The 16,615-nt window shown below is 36.2% G+C and overlaps 1 protein-coding gene across 5 annotated transcripts in view; it reads left to right on the top strand.

Moving 5' to 3' along the window:
• Abca9 (ATP binding cassette subfamily A member 9) overlaps positions 1–16,615 on the top strand; it is a 61,551-nt gene that overhangs the window by 7,216 nt on the left and 37,720 nt on the right. For all 5 annotated transcript variants that reach the window (XM_033767321.1, XM_010640571.3, XM_033767322.1 and 2 more), the window contains 13 exons: positions 41–144; positions 700–926; positions 3,112–3,253; positions 3,925–4,110; positions 4,872–5,019; positions 8,597–8,765; positions 11,406–11,464; positions 11,972–12,082; positions 12,571–12,746; positions 12,939–13,058; positions 13,317–13,455; positions 13,938–14,028; positions 15,825–15,964. In XM_033767321.1, coding sequence (XP_033623212.1) covers positions 41–144; positions 700–926; positions 3,112–3,253; positions 3,925–4,110; positions 4,872–5,019; positions 8,597–8,765; positions 11,406–11,464; positions 11,972–12,082; positions 12,571–12,746; positions 12,939–13,058; positions 13,317–13,455; positions 13,938–14,028; positions 15,825–15,964 — 1,812 coding nt within the window. The remainder of the gene's footprint in view (positions 1–40; positions 145–699; positions 927–3,111; positions 3,254–3,924; positions 4,111–4,871; positions 5,020–8,596; positions 8,766–11,405; positions 11,465–11,971; positions 12,083–12,570; positions 12,747–12,938; positions 13,059–13,316; positions 13,456–13,937; positions 14,029–15,824; positions 15,965–16,615) is intronic.

Genomic DNA, 16,615 nt, shown 5'->3' with positions numbered 1-16,615 from the left:
GTGTTTTTTTTTTTTTTTTTTTTTTTTTTTTTTTTTACAGCTCATTGCCAAGTGGTGGATGAAAAAATCATATGCGAAAGTTCAATGTTTTGGGAGAAAGGTTTTGTGGCTTTTCAAGCTGCCATTAATGCTGCTATCATAGAAGTGAGTATTAAGGAAAGCTAATTGCATTATAAATTAAAATTTAGTGGATGGAGACCTGGACTGTGCTATAATTTATTCATTTCATTAATTAGGCACAATGGAGCAAAAAAACTTGTATAATCAAACCATTGGGCAAAGTATTGGAGATCAGAAAATAAGCACAGCATAGATAGTTTTATCCAAAGAGCTGGTGATAAGGGAGGTGGAAATATGACCTGTATTTATAAGTGTTCAGTAATGAGTTTTTAAATGGTGTTTTAGACAAACAGTGAAGCAGAGGAATATTTAAGAAATATCAGTGAAAATTTACTATTAAAATGTGATTCCAGCTGGTCTAAAGCATGATTTGAATTTTTCCCAGGGAATATGGTAAGAAGAGACTCTCTAGGGAGTCATGGTAAACCTGAAGTGTTCTGGGGGAGACCAGGAGCCAAGAAACTAAGGGTGTCATTATATTTGTGTGTGAAATGCACATGATTCCTTACAAATCAGTGAAAGAGCAGGAACTTGCATTAATTAGATTAATGATCTCTCTTCATTAATGTCTTTCTTAAGATCACAGTGAATCGCTCAGTAATGGAGGAGCTGATGTCAATTACTGGTGTGAATATGAAGATATTACCTTTTATTGCTCAAGGAGGAATTACAACCGATTTTTTCATTTTCTTCTGCATCATTTCTTTTTCTTCATTTATATATCATTTATCAGTCAATGTTGCACAAGAAAGACACTACATTAAATCACTGATGACAATGATGGGACTTCAAGGATCGGCATTCTGGTAAATCATGACTACAATCCATTGTTCCGCATAAGGAGAGTGAGTCAGCTGATTAGTCTCCCTGGGTCTGTGAATTAACATATTTAGACTCGATGCTTTCATAAAGTACTGTATTACAGATGAATGAGTAGATGGACCTCCTTGTTTGTTGACTGAAACCTCTATTTCTCTGAATTTGAAGGAAGACACCAGCCTTGTAGCTGTCTTCCAATCCTCGGGGATAATACATGGTTGACAGTTACTAGTTACCACATCTGGCAAACCAAAGATAAGAAGTTGAGATCTCCAACGTGTAACAGAGCATGTATCTAGGATACTGTGTTAAAAATGGTGCCTGGTTTTCACCCCTGGATAAATGAGTCAGCACTTCTATAACACTGGGAAAAGAGAGCAGTTAGGCTCATTGAGCCCTGGGCTTCCCTGGGTGAGGGTGGTAAGAAGACAGGCCTGGGTGACAGGAAGCCAGGGCCATCTCCAATTCAGCATTCAGTAATTCCCACTTGCAACAAATTATTTCAACTCTTTCAGCTTCAGTTTTCTTTTTTCTAAAACATTGATAATATATCTATTTTTATCACTGGTCATGAAGATTAAAGAAAGAAATGTGTTTAACCTGCTTCACAGAACGCTTAGGAAATGCTAATCCATAAATTTTTGGAGGACAGTAGATGCAAATTAGAAAACTAAGGTTTGGCCAGTGAGTGTTCAATATTCTGAGTGCAGAAATAGAGAAGATAGATTAGATTGCTGATCTGGTCTATAATAGAAGTATTTGCTATTGTCTTTGTGTGTGTGTGAGTGTGTGTGTTAAAGTGTTTTTATCTCTATATTGAAGGAAATTGTGGTTACTATATTTTAAAAGATGATGAAAATCTACAAAGAGTTGGAGAAAAATAACTAATATGATTTAAGAAAAATCCAAATAAATGCAAATAAGGAAGGATTAAAAATCAGGGCTTTTTTCCCCCCAACAAGAAAAGGCTGAGTTGAGGTGTTTTATTTGTACAGCATTTGAATGATATTAAGAGGAGGCTTATAAAGATATATAAATGAGAGTTGGGGATTTAGCTCAGTGTTTGCACTGCCTGCCTTGCGAAGTGCAAGGTCCCAAGTTCAATCCCCCATGCCAAAACAAAACAAAACAAAACAAAAAAACAACTGCCAGAGAATGAGTGTATTAGTAAAATGTAAGCATTACAATTGGATTTTAATAATTAGACTTCAAGGGCAGGTGAGAGAGCTCACATCAGTAATTTCAGTTACTTAGAAGGCTGAGGCAGGAGAATCACAAATTTGAGTCTGGTCTGGGCAGTTTAATGAGATACTGTCATAATAAAGGAATAGAGGCTGGGTGCAAGAGTGTGAAGATGTGAAGGCCCTTGGGTCAAACCTTGGTGGTACAGCATATGTCTAGCTATATGCCAGTTAGAGTCCCAGTACAGCAAAAAAGAAAATAAAACAAAAATGACAAAAACAGACTCCCTTAATTATGCTGGCATTTTCTACTTTAAATAAAAATAAACCACTTGTCCATTGTGGACCCACTATAAATCAGTTGTCATATTAAATCTGGAAAATATATAATTTCATTTAGTTACCTTAATATTTTCCAACAGGGAATACTGAAGTTTAAAGAGACTAAATAACTACTCTCAGGATTATCTAGTCAGGAGGTAGCAGAGAAAACTTTAACCCAGGTCTGTGTAATTAGAAAGTTTATTTTCTTTTCCCTCTACAGAGCTTTGTTTCTCTGGTTTTTTTGGTGGGGGAATTGTTGAGGGGGACATATCTTGATATCCATGTATTTATCTGTACCTATTTATGTGTTTTGTGTGTATCTGCATCTGTATTTAATCATTTATGCCAAAGGTTGGCAATTATGGCCTATTTTTGTATAATTTGCAAACTAGAAATCTGGGAAAAAATGAAAAGAACAATAATGTTAGCCAAGCATGGAAATGCATACGTGCAATCCCAGTTACTTAGGAGTCTGAAGTAGGAGAATGCCAAGTTCAATCCCAGCTTACCTTTCCCTATAATATATAAGCTTCTGATTTGTTAGTCATTGCATCCGTTTCATCCCTGATAAATGGTGCATGTCACAAATCATTTGCTGAATACCTAAATTAGTAGGTAAAGTGATAGTGAAGTGGAACTCAGAGCTGAGTCTTTATTTCTCTGCCAGGCTTTCCTGGGGCGTCATGTATGCTGGCTTCATCCTTGTCATGGCTGTTTTGATGACCCTTATCGTAAAATCTACCCAAATTATTGTGCTAACTGGCTTCATGGTGGTCTTCATTCTCTTTTTCCTCTATGGCTTGTCTTTGGTAAGTTGGTGAATTTTCTCTCTATCTCCAATTATGTGGTATTGATTTTGTTTTCATCTCTTATGTTGTTTTTACAGTATTTGCATAAGACCTGTGTATAGACAATTTCTAATCAAGAGTTGATGGAATACTGTTATGTTTTACATTGTTTTGTTTTGTTTTTGGCAGTACTAAGGATCAAACTCAGGGTCTGGACATGCTATGCAAATACACTTTTATGTAATATTGTGTTAGTCAGCTTTCTCTCACTGTAACAAATGCCTGAAATAATTAATTTATAAGAAGGAAACTGACTCACAGTTTTAGAGGTTTCTGTCCATAGTTGATCTGCTCCTTTATTTGGGCCTAGGGTGAGGCTGTACATCATGGTGGCAGCACACGGAAGATCACAACTGCTCACCTCATGATGAGAATGTGAAAAATAGAGAAAGAGGAAGGATCTAGAGTCCTACAGTCCTGCTTAAGGGCATTCTTCCAGTGACCAGAAGTCTTCCATTAGGCTCTACCGCTTTATGGTTCTACCACCTAATAACACATTGGGCAAGACACCAAGCCTTTAACCTAAGAATCTTTCAAAGACAACTATCCAAACATAGCTAATACGAATTCCCTTTATTGTGCCACTGATAGTTCTCCCAGCATTAGACCAGCTGAATTTCTTCTCCTTTCAGATAACTTTGGCTTTCTTGATGAGCGTGTTGATAAAGAAACCTCACCTCACTGGTTTGGCCATCTTTCTACTTATCATTTTTTGGGGCAGCCTGGGATTCACCACATTGTACAGACATCTTCCTGCGTTTTTGGAGTGGATCTTATGTCTTCTTAGTCCATTTGCTTTCACTGCTGGAATGGCCCAGGTAAGAGCTAAGGGAGCCATTTTACATGTTGTGAAACATTATAAACAGATACCTTCCATATTCAGGCAACACGTACTACGTATCAACATTTCCCTCTCACACTTTCTCAAAGATAAACACTTTAAGGGTACAAGTTTTCATTTTTCTGCATAATTATTTGCTTCTAAATTCACTACTTATAATGTAATATTCTATGATCAATGTGATTCAGCTTCTATTCCTAATTGGTTGTCCCAATGAACATTTGTCTGATTTAAATTCAGGAAACATAACCTTTAATACTAAGACAAGTATCTGAAATCTAAGAAAGTACAATAAATAATTTTTTAAATTAGTCATTTCTATGTGAAACTGAAACTCCTCTCAGAAAAGTTAAGTTCAGTCATGACACTGTAACTATAAAAATGCCAAATGAAAGTTTAAGAAAGGTTATATTAGTTAATTCAATAAGAAATTATTCTTCTGTCTTCTGTGTAAGGACTAAAGTACTTTAACTCTCTGTTTTCATTCTGAAATGGCGACCCCCTCTCATTTTTCTTCCAGGTCTTGTATTAGGTCCAGTTTATCGCTTATCTTGAGTTTTTAACCTTCTCCTAGGATTTGTATGTACTGTGGTTTGTAGTTAGATAAGTTTGTTTTTTCTTTTTGCTATGTGTTATTGTAAATCTAAGATTATTCATCTTTGCAACCCCAGGGTCTAACAGAAATGAGACAGTAGTTCTTGATGTTTCTAAACCTTTATAAATTCTGTCTTTTTACAGCTTATACATTTGGACTATGATGTGAATTCTAATGTCCATTTGGATGCTTCAAACAACTCATACATAGTAATAGCTACTCTTTTCATGCTGGCTTTTGATGCTCTTCTCTATTTGGTATTGACATTATATTTTGACAAAATTTTGCCCAGTAAGTAGTAGCATGATTGTAATTCAACACAATTTCATTAAGTGCTTTTTTATTGAGTTTATTGGTACATTTTAGGTATACAGTACAATTATATTCATTATCTGGATCTTGTACCTTTATATAAGAGGTCTTGGTTCTCATTTTTTCCCCTTGTCCCTGCCCTCCCTTCACTCCCTCCTCCCCTCCCCATTTACAAACACTTTATTTCCATTTTTTCATTTTCTCATATTAAGAAAAAATATGAGAAAACATTAAGTGCTTTTATTTAAAATAAATGTGTGCAATGTATAGAATGTAAGTTATCTAGCATTTCCACCAAAAATTTCTGAAATAAGACTGATAATATTCTGGACTTAATTTATAGAATCACTTTTGAAGACTTAGAAAGACTTGGGCTGTTTCTTGTTAAAAGAGGAACTTGCAAGAGATTATGGATAATTTAAGCTGTTAATGCTGCATGTCAGAATCAGATGAAGAATTATAATTCTTTATACTTAGAAGTTTTTAAGTGCTTCCCCACTGAATACAAATAGTAGACATTGGTAGGTCATTGCTGAAAAGTAACTGAATGCTGAATGCATCATCTCTTCTGTGGAGAAATAGGTTTTTCACCTGTGCATCCCTGGAGTTCATTTCTGAGTATATTCCGGATAAATGTTAGGGAAGAGAACAGACAGAGATAGGTAGATGAAAGGAAGGAAAGAGACTAAGGACTGATGCAGAATGATGTCTACATGCTTTATAAAACTCCACAAGTAAGACATTCTAAGGTCTGTCATTATTTCTGTGCTGTGGATTGTCATACTTGGGGGTAAGAACCTTGCTTAACCTGAGTGGAGGAAATCATAATGGCACTTTGCATGTCAAAGGTGTGTGTAGGTGAACTAAACAAAGGACAGAGTTGCTCAGAAGACCTACTCTATGTTGGCAGGTTACAGCAAGGTTGACAGAAACAATACAAAAATAGTTCAAGGAAAGAAATATAGAGGGCAGTCTCATATGTGCATATGGTTGAACACTTTATATAAGCAAGAACAAATCCATTCCAACAAAGATTTCTGAAGTAACTCAACAATAACCAAGTGGGATTTACTTGACAATACAATTATGTTAACATATAGCAGAAAATCTTACCATTCTCTTATCATACAAACTAAAATTTGATAATGTTCAATACCATAAATGCTAATTTTTAAAGTTTTACCATTTTTAAAATAGAAGAGAACATATTTAGCAAAAATAAGGCCAATCAAAAATTACAAACACACAAAAAAACTAGCAGTGCCTGAACATTTAGAAATAGATACAAAAGGCTTTAATAAAACAGTATGAGAATTTTTAAAAATATGGTGATAGTACATAGAACTCTGGTATATGAGAAACATTCTGTAAGTGAAATAAGTTTGGAAAAATAAAGTTTTAAAATAATAGAATTGTTCCATTAATTTATGCAATGTTGTAAACTTTATTATAAGTTTATATTATAAAGTTATACTTACAACTGTAATAATAAAATTTACAACTGTATGATATACTTACATCTGTAAGTATGAAGTTAAAGTTATATATGTAAGGAAGTAATACCAGGATGTTCAGTTATCATAAGTGAGGTTTTTGTTGGCACATATTTAAAATACCGGTTGTTGTTAAGTAAAAGAAGAAAGATTGCCCAACTACTTTCAGTGACTTTAGAGGAAAAATGAATATTAAGGACGTATTGTAAAAGAAGAGACCACAGATGTCCGTATTGTTTTTCAAAAGAGAAAGAAATTATTTTTCACTAGTTATGATTTACTCATTTTGAAAATCTTCCTGGGGAAGGGTTTCGGAGTAAGGTACAAATACTCGGTGAGATCCTTTAACGTGGAAGTTCTGAGACGTGGCACCTACTTTGAATTCACTGGGAGAGAATGATTCCAAAAATAGTCATGCTGATTTTGACAGGCTTATTAAGCTAAGTGATCAGAGTAAATAACAGAGATGATAAAGCTAGGTCTCTTTAAGGCGTAGCAAAGTGAAAGTCTTTATCTTTAAAGTAAGGAAGCCCAGATGTCTGTTAAGTAGAATTATTTTTCAAAATAAAATTCAACATACCATCCTAGATGATAACATTTAAAGGTAGCTGCAGAAAAATAATGTTGACCATGAGCAGATGACTTTTTTTTTTTCTTTTCTTTTTTTTGGTACCGGGGATTGAACTTCAGGCCCTTGCCCTTGCAAGGCAGGCGGCAAAACTACTGAGCCAAATCCCAGCCCAAGGTGATATTTTTAATAATATTGAAGAAGTCATATTTGAAGGCCCAGATGTTGTGTGGGGGATTCATTCTGCACACAAAGCTTTGATCAGATTAATTCTGAGGTTGCTTTTGGATCTGAGTGTGTGGAAATGAAAAGGCTTGATTTTGATGACTGTAATTCCTTGAAAAATATTTCAGTTGTAAGTAGCCAGTAGGTAGATACTTCAAGAGAGATAGTTATTTTAATATTTATGATAGTATATCTGGTTCATCTCCGTTATTATTACAGAAAAACCTATTTTAAAACAAGTATTTATGTTCTTCCTTTTAAAAAATGATGAAACCAGCAGTATATACTTAGTAGAATTCACTTGAAGGTACATGAAGGTAAACTCAGAAATGTGCGTAATTATCCTAATTGTCTGGCAAAGACTTCCATAGCCCATTCCATTTTTCTCTATTATTTATTAGCATTTCCTAGTTTTAGAAAATTCAATTCCCGCTAAGATGAATGCTGATCAAAAGCTATACCTTTAATAGACGAAGATTACTAAAGGAAGCTCTTTTTTTTTCTTTTTCATTAATACACATTGGTTTTTTTCACCTTTGCAATTAAATCTAGGACCTCATGAGAGCCAGACAAGTGTTCTACAATTGAACTGCACCTTTCCTTTTATTTTTAAAAGGCTGCACCTAAGTGTGTGGCTCCCCAAGGTTCTCTGGTGTAGCTTATATTTTTGATCCATCAGGTACTTCCTGGCTTGATGAAATATTGCCACATAATAACACAGAGCCTATTTCTCACCATAGCCAGGAACACTGGGAAGCACATTAACATATCTGTATCTGACCAAATTGAAGTGAGAGCTGTTTTTTTTGTGTGTGTATTTTTTGTTTGTTTGTTTGTATGTTTGTTTGGTTGGTTGGTTGGGCTTTTTTTTTTTTTTTGGTACCAGGGATCAAACTCAGGGCCTTGCACTTGCAAGGCAGGCAGCGGAACCACTGAGCTAAATCCCTGGCCTCAAGAGCTGCTCTTAATGCTAGAATTAAACTCCTCCTGAAACATCTCAGTCTGATGCTTCGAGGATATTTTTATTTAATTACAATACCACACCCCTCTCATATTGGAGACATTGTGTTAGATGATGACATCTCGGTTATTTTTTCCTCACTGTTTTGTGTATGTGTAAAGACACCAGAACAGTCATACTTTAAGGTGATGATGTGGGTTGTGGGTTAGGGTTCAGTAATAAAGGGTTTACATGGACATGCTGCCCTATGGTGACTAAAGTTCTTCGAGTGGTGGCTGACTTAATGTTTGATTGCCTCTTGTCATGTAGCCCAGTATGGACATCGACATTCTGCCATGTTTTTCCTGAAGTCCTCTTTTTGGAGTAAATATCAAAGAGCTGATCATGTGGTGCTTGAGAATGAAATAGATTCTGATCCTTCATCCAATGACGCCTTTGAACCTGTGTCTGCAGAATTCCATGGGAGAGAGGCCATCAGGTAATGCCTCACACAGAGATGCAACAGAGAACGAGGTCAGGGAAAGCTCTGATGTACACACTCTACCACCTGTGTCCTTTTCTCCCTAACCTCCAACCAGTCTGAGCCGCTCAAGAAAGGCTGCTTTCGTTCTTAATCACTGTGTCTCCCCGGCATTAACATTCACTAATATCTGCAGTACGGCAACAACCACCAACAGACAGATAATACATATATTTCCTCTTTTCTCACTGTCTTGTTTCTCCTTTCTTTGTGCTTTTCTGTCCCTTCCTCTGCTGCTCTCTTTGCGACAGACAAGGCCTTCACCTCATTTCTTGTTCTCATCCCTTTTTTCTCTTTGATCCCCTCGGGCCTTCTCCTCTTCCCTTCATAGCTGATACAATGAAGCAAAAAGATAGATGTTGCAGAAAAGGGGAGAGAAACATTCCAGAAAAATGGGAAGGAGGGGGAGAATGAGAAGCACTAGTGCTTTGCGTGTCTCCCCTTAGAGACAGTGTACGTGCTTTGTTCAATGGTGAGTGCTCTGGCTTCTAAACAGTGAGAGATCCCTAACATTCTAGATCTTTGCTCAAATTTTGTTCATCATTTACTGTTGAGTTCACCTCTCTCCTCAGTGAAACTTTTCTGATCTACGTCTTCCACGTTTCTGTCTTTAAATATTTAGTTTCTATAACCACAGGTCCAACATGACATACAATGAGTTGGTGTGTTCTCGAGGATTGTTGTCTCCATCCAGATGGAACATTATGTTTTGTTTTTGTTTTTGTTTCGTTTTGTTTCTTGCTCTCTTCTATGCCTAGGAAGAAATGAGGTCCCATCAGAGCAGTAACAGAATGCTTTAAATATGGAGAGAAGGTATTTGGATTTACGCAGTAGGCAAAGAAAAATGTAGCGAGGTTTTGTAGATTCTAGATAGCATGGTAAGTCCTGTGATCTGGAAAGATTATATCTAGCAACCTGAGGAGGCATTGGGAGCAGTCTCACCTATTGACTGTCAGGACAGTGCGGAACGTTTTGCCCGTAGCCTGGTAACCCAAGGCTGCCTGACTGCTTCGTTGACTGTGGTGCAAGGCAATCGGCAGAGCAGTTCGTTGTTATGTAACTTTGTGTCCATCTATTCCATGTCCTTCACTCCAGGTTACTATCAACTCAGCAAAGAAGGCAGAAAGCTGAAATATCAATTAAAATGCACTATTGTACCAAACACAGAGTACTGTCTACCTAACCTAGAATATAATAAACAGTGAGTTCCATCAAAACTTACGGCAAAAGCTCAGCATTCTTGTTCAGAAGAAATGAAGAGACAAAGCCAGCTGATACTTATGATTGCCTGAAAAAGAAAAGATCAGGAAAGAGAGGCCAGCAAAACCCAAGCACCTTGCCCAAGGCCACTGAGTTTAGGAGGAGAGACAGTATCCAAACTCCATGTACCCACTTCAAGGTTATGACAACTCAAGGAACTTCTTGCCCATAGTCTCTTCCATAACAAACTGGGTGTCACTTATTCTATGGATCAAAAAACGTCCTCCAAAACTCATATATTGAAACCCTGTGATGGAATTTGGGGATGGGGTCTTTGAGAAGTAATAGGGTTAGATGAGATCATAGGGGGGCTTTCATGATAGGGTTACTATGTGTGTAATAAGAGACACAAGAGAAGCACATGACCATTAAGAAAGGACACAACAAAAAGTCTTCTGCAAGTTGGGGACAGAGCCTTCCCCAGGAGTCAGCTGTGAGAAATAAACTCTGATATTTAAGCCACTCAGCGATAGCAGACTAGACAAAATGATACAATCTGTCTACTGGTTTGCTATTATAATGTGAGAAAATAAAGGAGATAAAATGCACAAAATCTGGCTTATAATAGACCTTAGACTCATTTCAGATCTTTTGCACTGAGCTATTTCCCAGCATTTTTTTGTTTTTTATTTATTTTTAAAATTTTGAGTCAAGGTCTGGACAAATAGCTATGTTGCCTTGGTTGGGCTCAAACTTGCTTCCTCATACCCAAGCCTCCTGGAGAGCTGGGATTATAGGCATGTACCACCACTCCCAGTTTTAAATCTGCTTTTGCTTTAAAACTTTTTTCTTGTCAACTTCTACTCTCATTTTATTTGGAGGTTTACTATGTCTCAAGAATTTTGTTCATGTTATCTTTTTTACTCAACAAATTACCCCTCCATGATAGTTAATGCTATTATCCCCATGAGACGGCTGAAGAACTGAACTCAGTGACTTCTGAGCACGTAGTATTTATAGCAGAGCTACCAAATGACATCGCTGGGACTTCACCCAGAGCAATTTGACTCTCAAACCTTAATCTTTCTGCTGTAGTATCTGGCTTGCATTTTAAAAAAATCTCCACCATAGTGTCTCCTAACCATTGATTTTCTTTCCAGCTTTTGGCTTTTCCAGTCATCTGTCATAATCCTCATACCTACATATTTCTGCATGTTAGCTACTCCTCCCTTTGTAGGCTGCTCAAACAGAGGCTATAGTGATCAACGGTGCTGCTTTTTAGGAGGTACCCGGGAACCTTCAGCCAGTGCCTGTGTAAAACAAAAAACAACCTCAAATTTTCTTACAGTCTCAAAGTGTTGAGATACAGTTTCCTCAAAAGGTTTTCCTCTTTTGCAGAATCAAAAACCTTAAAAAAGAATATAAAGGACAGCATGAAAAAGTAGAAGCTTTGAAAGGTAATTAACATTACTTTAGCATGGATTTTTGACTCAGTGACTATGCCTTACAGCTGTAGCACTTTGGTAGGAATTAAGAACAGATATTCCAAATATTATAATTTGTCTTTATTAAAAAATTGAATATTTGAAAGTAAATGAAAAATCATACAGCAATTCTTAAAAGTAGGATGTACTGTTTAGAATCTTGTGGATTTAAAAGATATATGATAGCATCATAGATTATTTTCAATTAATCATATACTCCTGTCATGAAGCTGTCTTTACTGTAGCCACTCCCTTTTTAAGAACAAAATGCTCTTATCAAAAAGTGGCTATTCACATAATGGCATCTCATTGATGATGCTATAACTTTAAAATGTTTAGCATATAAAATACAATTTTAAAAGGAAGAATCTTAGGATTGATTATATTTTGAATATTCATACTGTAAGAAATGTACAACTCTCCAGAGACTATAAAGTTACCATTTAGACTCTGAGTGTAATTTCTCTGAAATGTTGCCAGGTCTGGTTCTTGACATATATGAAGGCCAGATCACTGCCCTCCTTGGTCACAGTGGCGCTGGGAAAACCTCCTTGTTAAACCTACTGAGTGGACTGTCACTCCCGACATCAGGTGAGACGATGATTATCTAAGGACAAGTTCAAGAGCCAATGAATTAACTTCAATAGTCCATTAACTATTTGTTAAATCAAGTTACTAAGAGAAAATTGTAGAAGTTTCCTTAAATATTATAATATGTATTACATACACACATTATATGGTACCTTTTTAGCATGTACACTTTTTATGCTTTTATGTATCAGTTTAAAAAATCAATTTGAAGTTATTCTTTATGTAATTATATTGCATTTGTTTAAGAAAATGCCGCCTTTAAACTATTTTGTTGATAGCTTTATGATTAGTCAATTACCGACTAGTATCTCTGTTAGGTCAGAGGTTATTCTGAACATTGAATTTTTGATCAGTCAACTGTATGTTGCTACAGGTAGACTACGTATAAGTGGATCTAGCAATCTGCACACATTGTTTTCCATTTTAAAATATCTTCAGTGCAATGTGGCACTTTTTTCTGATGGTAACTCTCTACTTACTGTTTACAGGTTCTATCACTATCTACAGTCACACACTTTCAGAGAGGGCTGATTTTGAAACTGTCAGCAAGCTCACTGGAGTTTGTCCACAGTCCAATGTACAATTCGGCTTTCTCACCGTGAGAGAAAATCTCAGGCTGTTCGCTACAGTGAAAGGGATTTTGCCACATGAAGTGGAGGAAGAGGTACATGAGTTGTCACACAGCCGCGAAAATGAAATCGCTCACCTAGAAAATTCTAAATGTGCTTGTGTTCTCTGTACACAATTCATCATCTAAAGCTTAGACAAAAAGGCCCTCTCTGAGGACAGAAAAAAATAAGATTGTCTTAAAAATAAACGGTTTGGATTTTGGACTAAATGTTCTTTATTTGGTTAGGTGCAACAAATTCTACGGGACTTAGAGATGGAAAATATTCAGGACATTCTTGCTCAAAATTTAAGCGGTGGTCAAAAAAGGAAGCTGACTTTTGGGATTGCCATTTTAGGAGATCCTCAGGTAAGTTGAAGTAAAACTATTGATGAAATCACATTGAAGACTATGGAACTATTGTATTAGAACAAACAACTTACAAACAATAAATCTAAGAGAATTTTTACAATGAAACATTAAGGACTATTTAGCTCAGTGGCGCAGGCACCTGCCTCACATTAAGTACTAAGTTGTTTTTCCTCAATACCTTTGCAAGGATAGTGCTTTTTAGAGGAATCCTACTTAACAGGGAAAAACATTTTTATGCTCTTTCCTATTATTAAGGTTTTACTATTGGATGAACCAACTGCTGGACTAGATCCTCTTTCAAGGCACCACATATGGAATCTCCTGAAAGAGAGGAAATCAGACAGAGTGATTCTCTTCAGTACCCAGTTCATGGATGAGGCTGATATCTTAGCTGGTAATTTCTGGTTTTCATTCACATATCTTAGTGAGAAATTAGAAACATGTGCAGAGTGTGAATAGAATGCTAGATAAGCTCTATCGCACTTGTCACTTTACTGTTAAGTCTTTCACATGTCTGGATCCCGGAGTACTCTGCCCCATGGACATATTTTGCTTTGACTACCTAGCATCAGAGGTTGTAAAATACCCAGTACACTTTCAGAGACATGTGGTTTTTTAATTCAGTAGGGGGTCCGTTGGCTTGAAGCACGTTGCTTACTATGCTTGATAACTTTTCTAAACACACTAGAGAACAAATGAACATAATTTATCATTCCAATCTTTGGATGACAAAGAAAGTGTTTTACACATGGAAGAATTAGAATGTATCTATTTTAGTATACCATGCTTCTAAAATGCTTTATTCATTAATGGATTCACTTATGAACAGTGAAGAAAAATCCCTTAATACAATTTCATTTTGGTTCTTATAATCAGATAGGAAGGTATTTATATCCCATGGCAGGCTGAAGTGTGCTGGTTCTTCTCTGTTCCTGAAGAAGAGGTGGGGCATTGGCTACCGTTTAAGGTATGGTTCTTAATGTTGGAGAGTAATTTGCTAAGAGTGATTTATCAATATTTTAACATTTTCACTTATCATATGTCAGAACTATATTTTTCTTTATCCTGACAATTGCACTACCTTTCTCTCTAGTCTTTCTGACTTCATTTTCGACCATTTTTTCTATATGTTTTTATTATAATAATTATCACTCTTAAGTAATTCTATTACCTATTATTTACTATATTTTAGATACTTGCTATGACATCTACTCATATTATCATATTCAATCCTATAAATAACCCTAGGAAGATGCTATTATTATCCTTCTTTGGCAAATAAGACTAGAACATGCTCAAGTTTTAGTAACCCACCAATCTCATATTATTTGTAAGTGGTAGAGTCTTTGAATCAAAATCAAGATTACTGTACTTCCTACTGAAATATTAACATTTCTTAAGCAATTTAAATCACTTTATCTCCGGTGCATGGACCTGATGATTTACACGGAGTGCCTAACCTTACCAGGCCTACATTCCATCATTGTCAATCAAATTCCTCCATACTCTCCAACTAAACAGGACCGCTTGCTGCTGTTCTCCAAGCACGTCCCATAATTGGCTTCTTTACACTGAGGAACACCTGTAAAACACGTCCCCCTCCAATCCAATTAACCATATCCAAATCTTACCCCTTCTCCTCAGTGAGCATCTTCTTTTCTGGAGCCTTGAAAAAACGAATTTGAATTGCTTTGGGCAACTTGATTAACTTCTTTGATCCTCAATAAACTCATCTGCCAAGTAGTAGTAATAAGTTCTAATTAATAGCTAAAGCTAAGAAATGAGGAATGAGTTAGTACTTGGCAAGGTGCAAGGTACCTAAGCTAAGTCAGCTGGACTTCAAGCTCCCTCACTTGTTTGCAATATGCTGCTTTGTGTTATCACTATATTATAAACTCCTTTCTGAAGGTCCTGTAGTCTTCCTACTTGGTAACTTTTAGGCTTGTGTCGTCAGTCGACTGGATTGTCACACTTTATCTCTCACCATCAACACTCTGTTTCATCACTACCTTTCAGTGGATATGACTAATAATGGGTTTTCCAAAATCCACTAATTTCATAAAGAATGATTTTATACTTTCTTTTCAACAGACTGACTTTGACTTAAAGAAATTTTATACACAAAAATGATAAAATTGTATAACGGTATTGAGGGTTCACTTAGTGAAAGATCTTGGGCTGTGTCATACATACTGTATGTTATATTTTCCTTTTGAAAGGTCTTTTGAGAAATGAGCATTATTTCATCTCACAATGACAAAACTAATGCTCAGACATATTAAACAACTTGGCCAAGGAACCAACATTAGGATGACCTTAGAACCATGCTTTTAATGACTATATAAATTCCCCCCATTTTTGCTGTATGATATTTAAGTCCACAAATTCTTGCAGCACTTGTACAATACTGCAAAGGGAAAAATTCAAGTTTGGATTTTGGAATAGAGAAAAAAAATCAAGCATTTTATCCTCCACTTTACCCCAACCAAGACTTTGCTGAGTATCCTTGAATCCAAATTACAGTCTTTGAGTTAGTTTATCTGATTGTAATTGTCCCTTTCACTAGTTCATCTGCCATGTTGAATAGATTGAGAAGATCAGACTATATTGCTATTATTCCATATTTCTATTTCTAATAAGTTATACATTTTAGTCTCATCAATATTAGTGAAGTGATAAGCATACAATGGATAGTTAAAAATTTGTCTTTAGTGACAGTGCTAGATAAAAATAATTTTAACTTACTCTTTTTTTGCATGTTAGCTTGCATCTGAATGAAATGTGTGATCCAGAGAGTATTACATCACTGGTTAAACAGCACATCCCTGATGCCACATTAACAGCACAAAGTGAAGAAAAACTTGTTTATATTTTGCCTTTGGAAAGAACAAACAAATTTCCAGGTAACAAAATGCAGAGACCATAGAATGATTTAAGAATAGAGTTACTAGCGCTAGCAGTAGTGGTAAGAATGAGGGTTAGTTTTAATGTCTCCTTAGTACAGAGAACAGGGCATTAACTCATTTAGCATTTCCAACACCAAGTCGCTTCTAATATCAGCTCCAGAAATTATCCCCGTGTCACTTATGAGTAAACTAAAACACACGGGCAAAGACATTTCAAGTTCTAAAATGTGCACTTTAGAGGCACAAGACGGCATCGAGCTAAAGTTAGAATCATCTGGAAAAAATTGTCCTAGGAATGGATGAAAAAGAGTGGTCAGGGCAGGAAGGGACCTGTGAAACAGTGGGGAACTATTGAAGGAGAGTCAAGGAGCTTGACATACAACATGTAGACTTATAAACACAGCTGTAATTGACTTGCATGTGAGTAAACACTCTAAAATTCATAATTTTGCTGCATATACAAAAGCTTGGAGGGCTACTGAATTCACCACTTTTCTATAGTATCAGCCAGTATGTTGTTTCCCAATGTGCTCCAAAGAGTTTCAAAGTAGATTACTTAAAAAAAAAGACAGCCGGACCGGGGATTTAAGCTCAGCGGTTCGGTGGCCTGCCTTGCAAGCACAAGGACCCGAGTTCAATCCCCGGTAC

The sequence above is a fragment of the Fukomys damarensis genome, unplaced genomic scaffold (assembly GCF_012274545.1).
Source record: "Fukomys damarensis isolate Sample0158 unplaced genomic scaffold, DMR_v1.0_HiC HiC_scaffold_23, whole genome shotgun sequence".
In the NCBI taxonomy this organism is placed as follows: domain Eukaryota; kingdom Metazoa; phylum Chordata; class Mammalia; order Rodentia; family Bathyergidae; genus Fukomys; species Fukomys damarensis.
The sequence above is the reverse complement of the archived record's forward strand: the minus strand, read 5'-3'. Positions and strand labels throughout refer to the sequence as shown.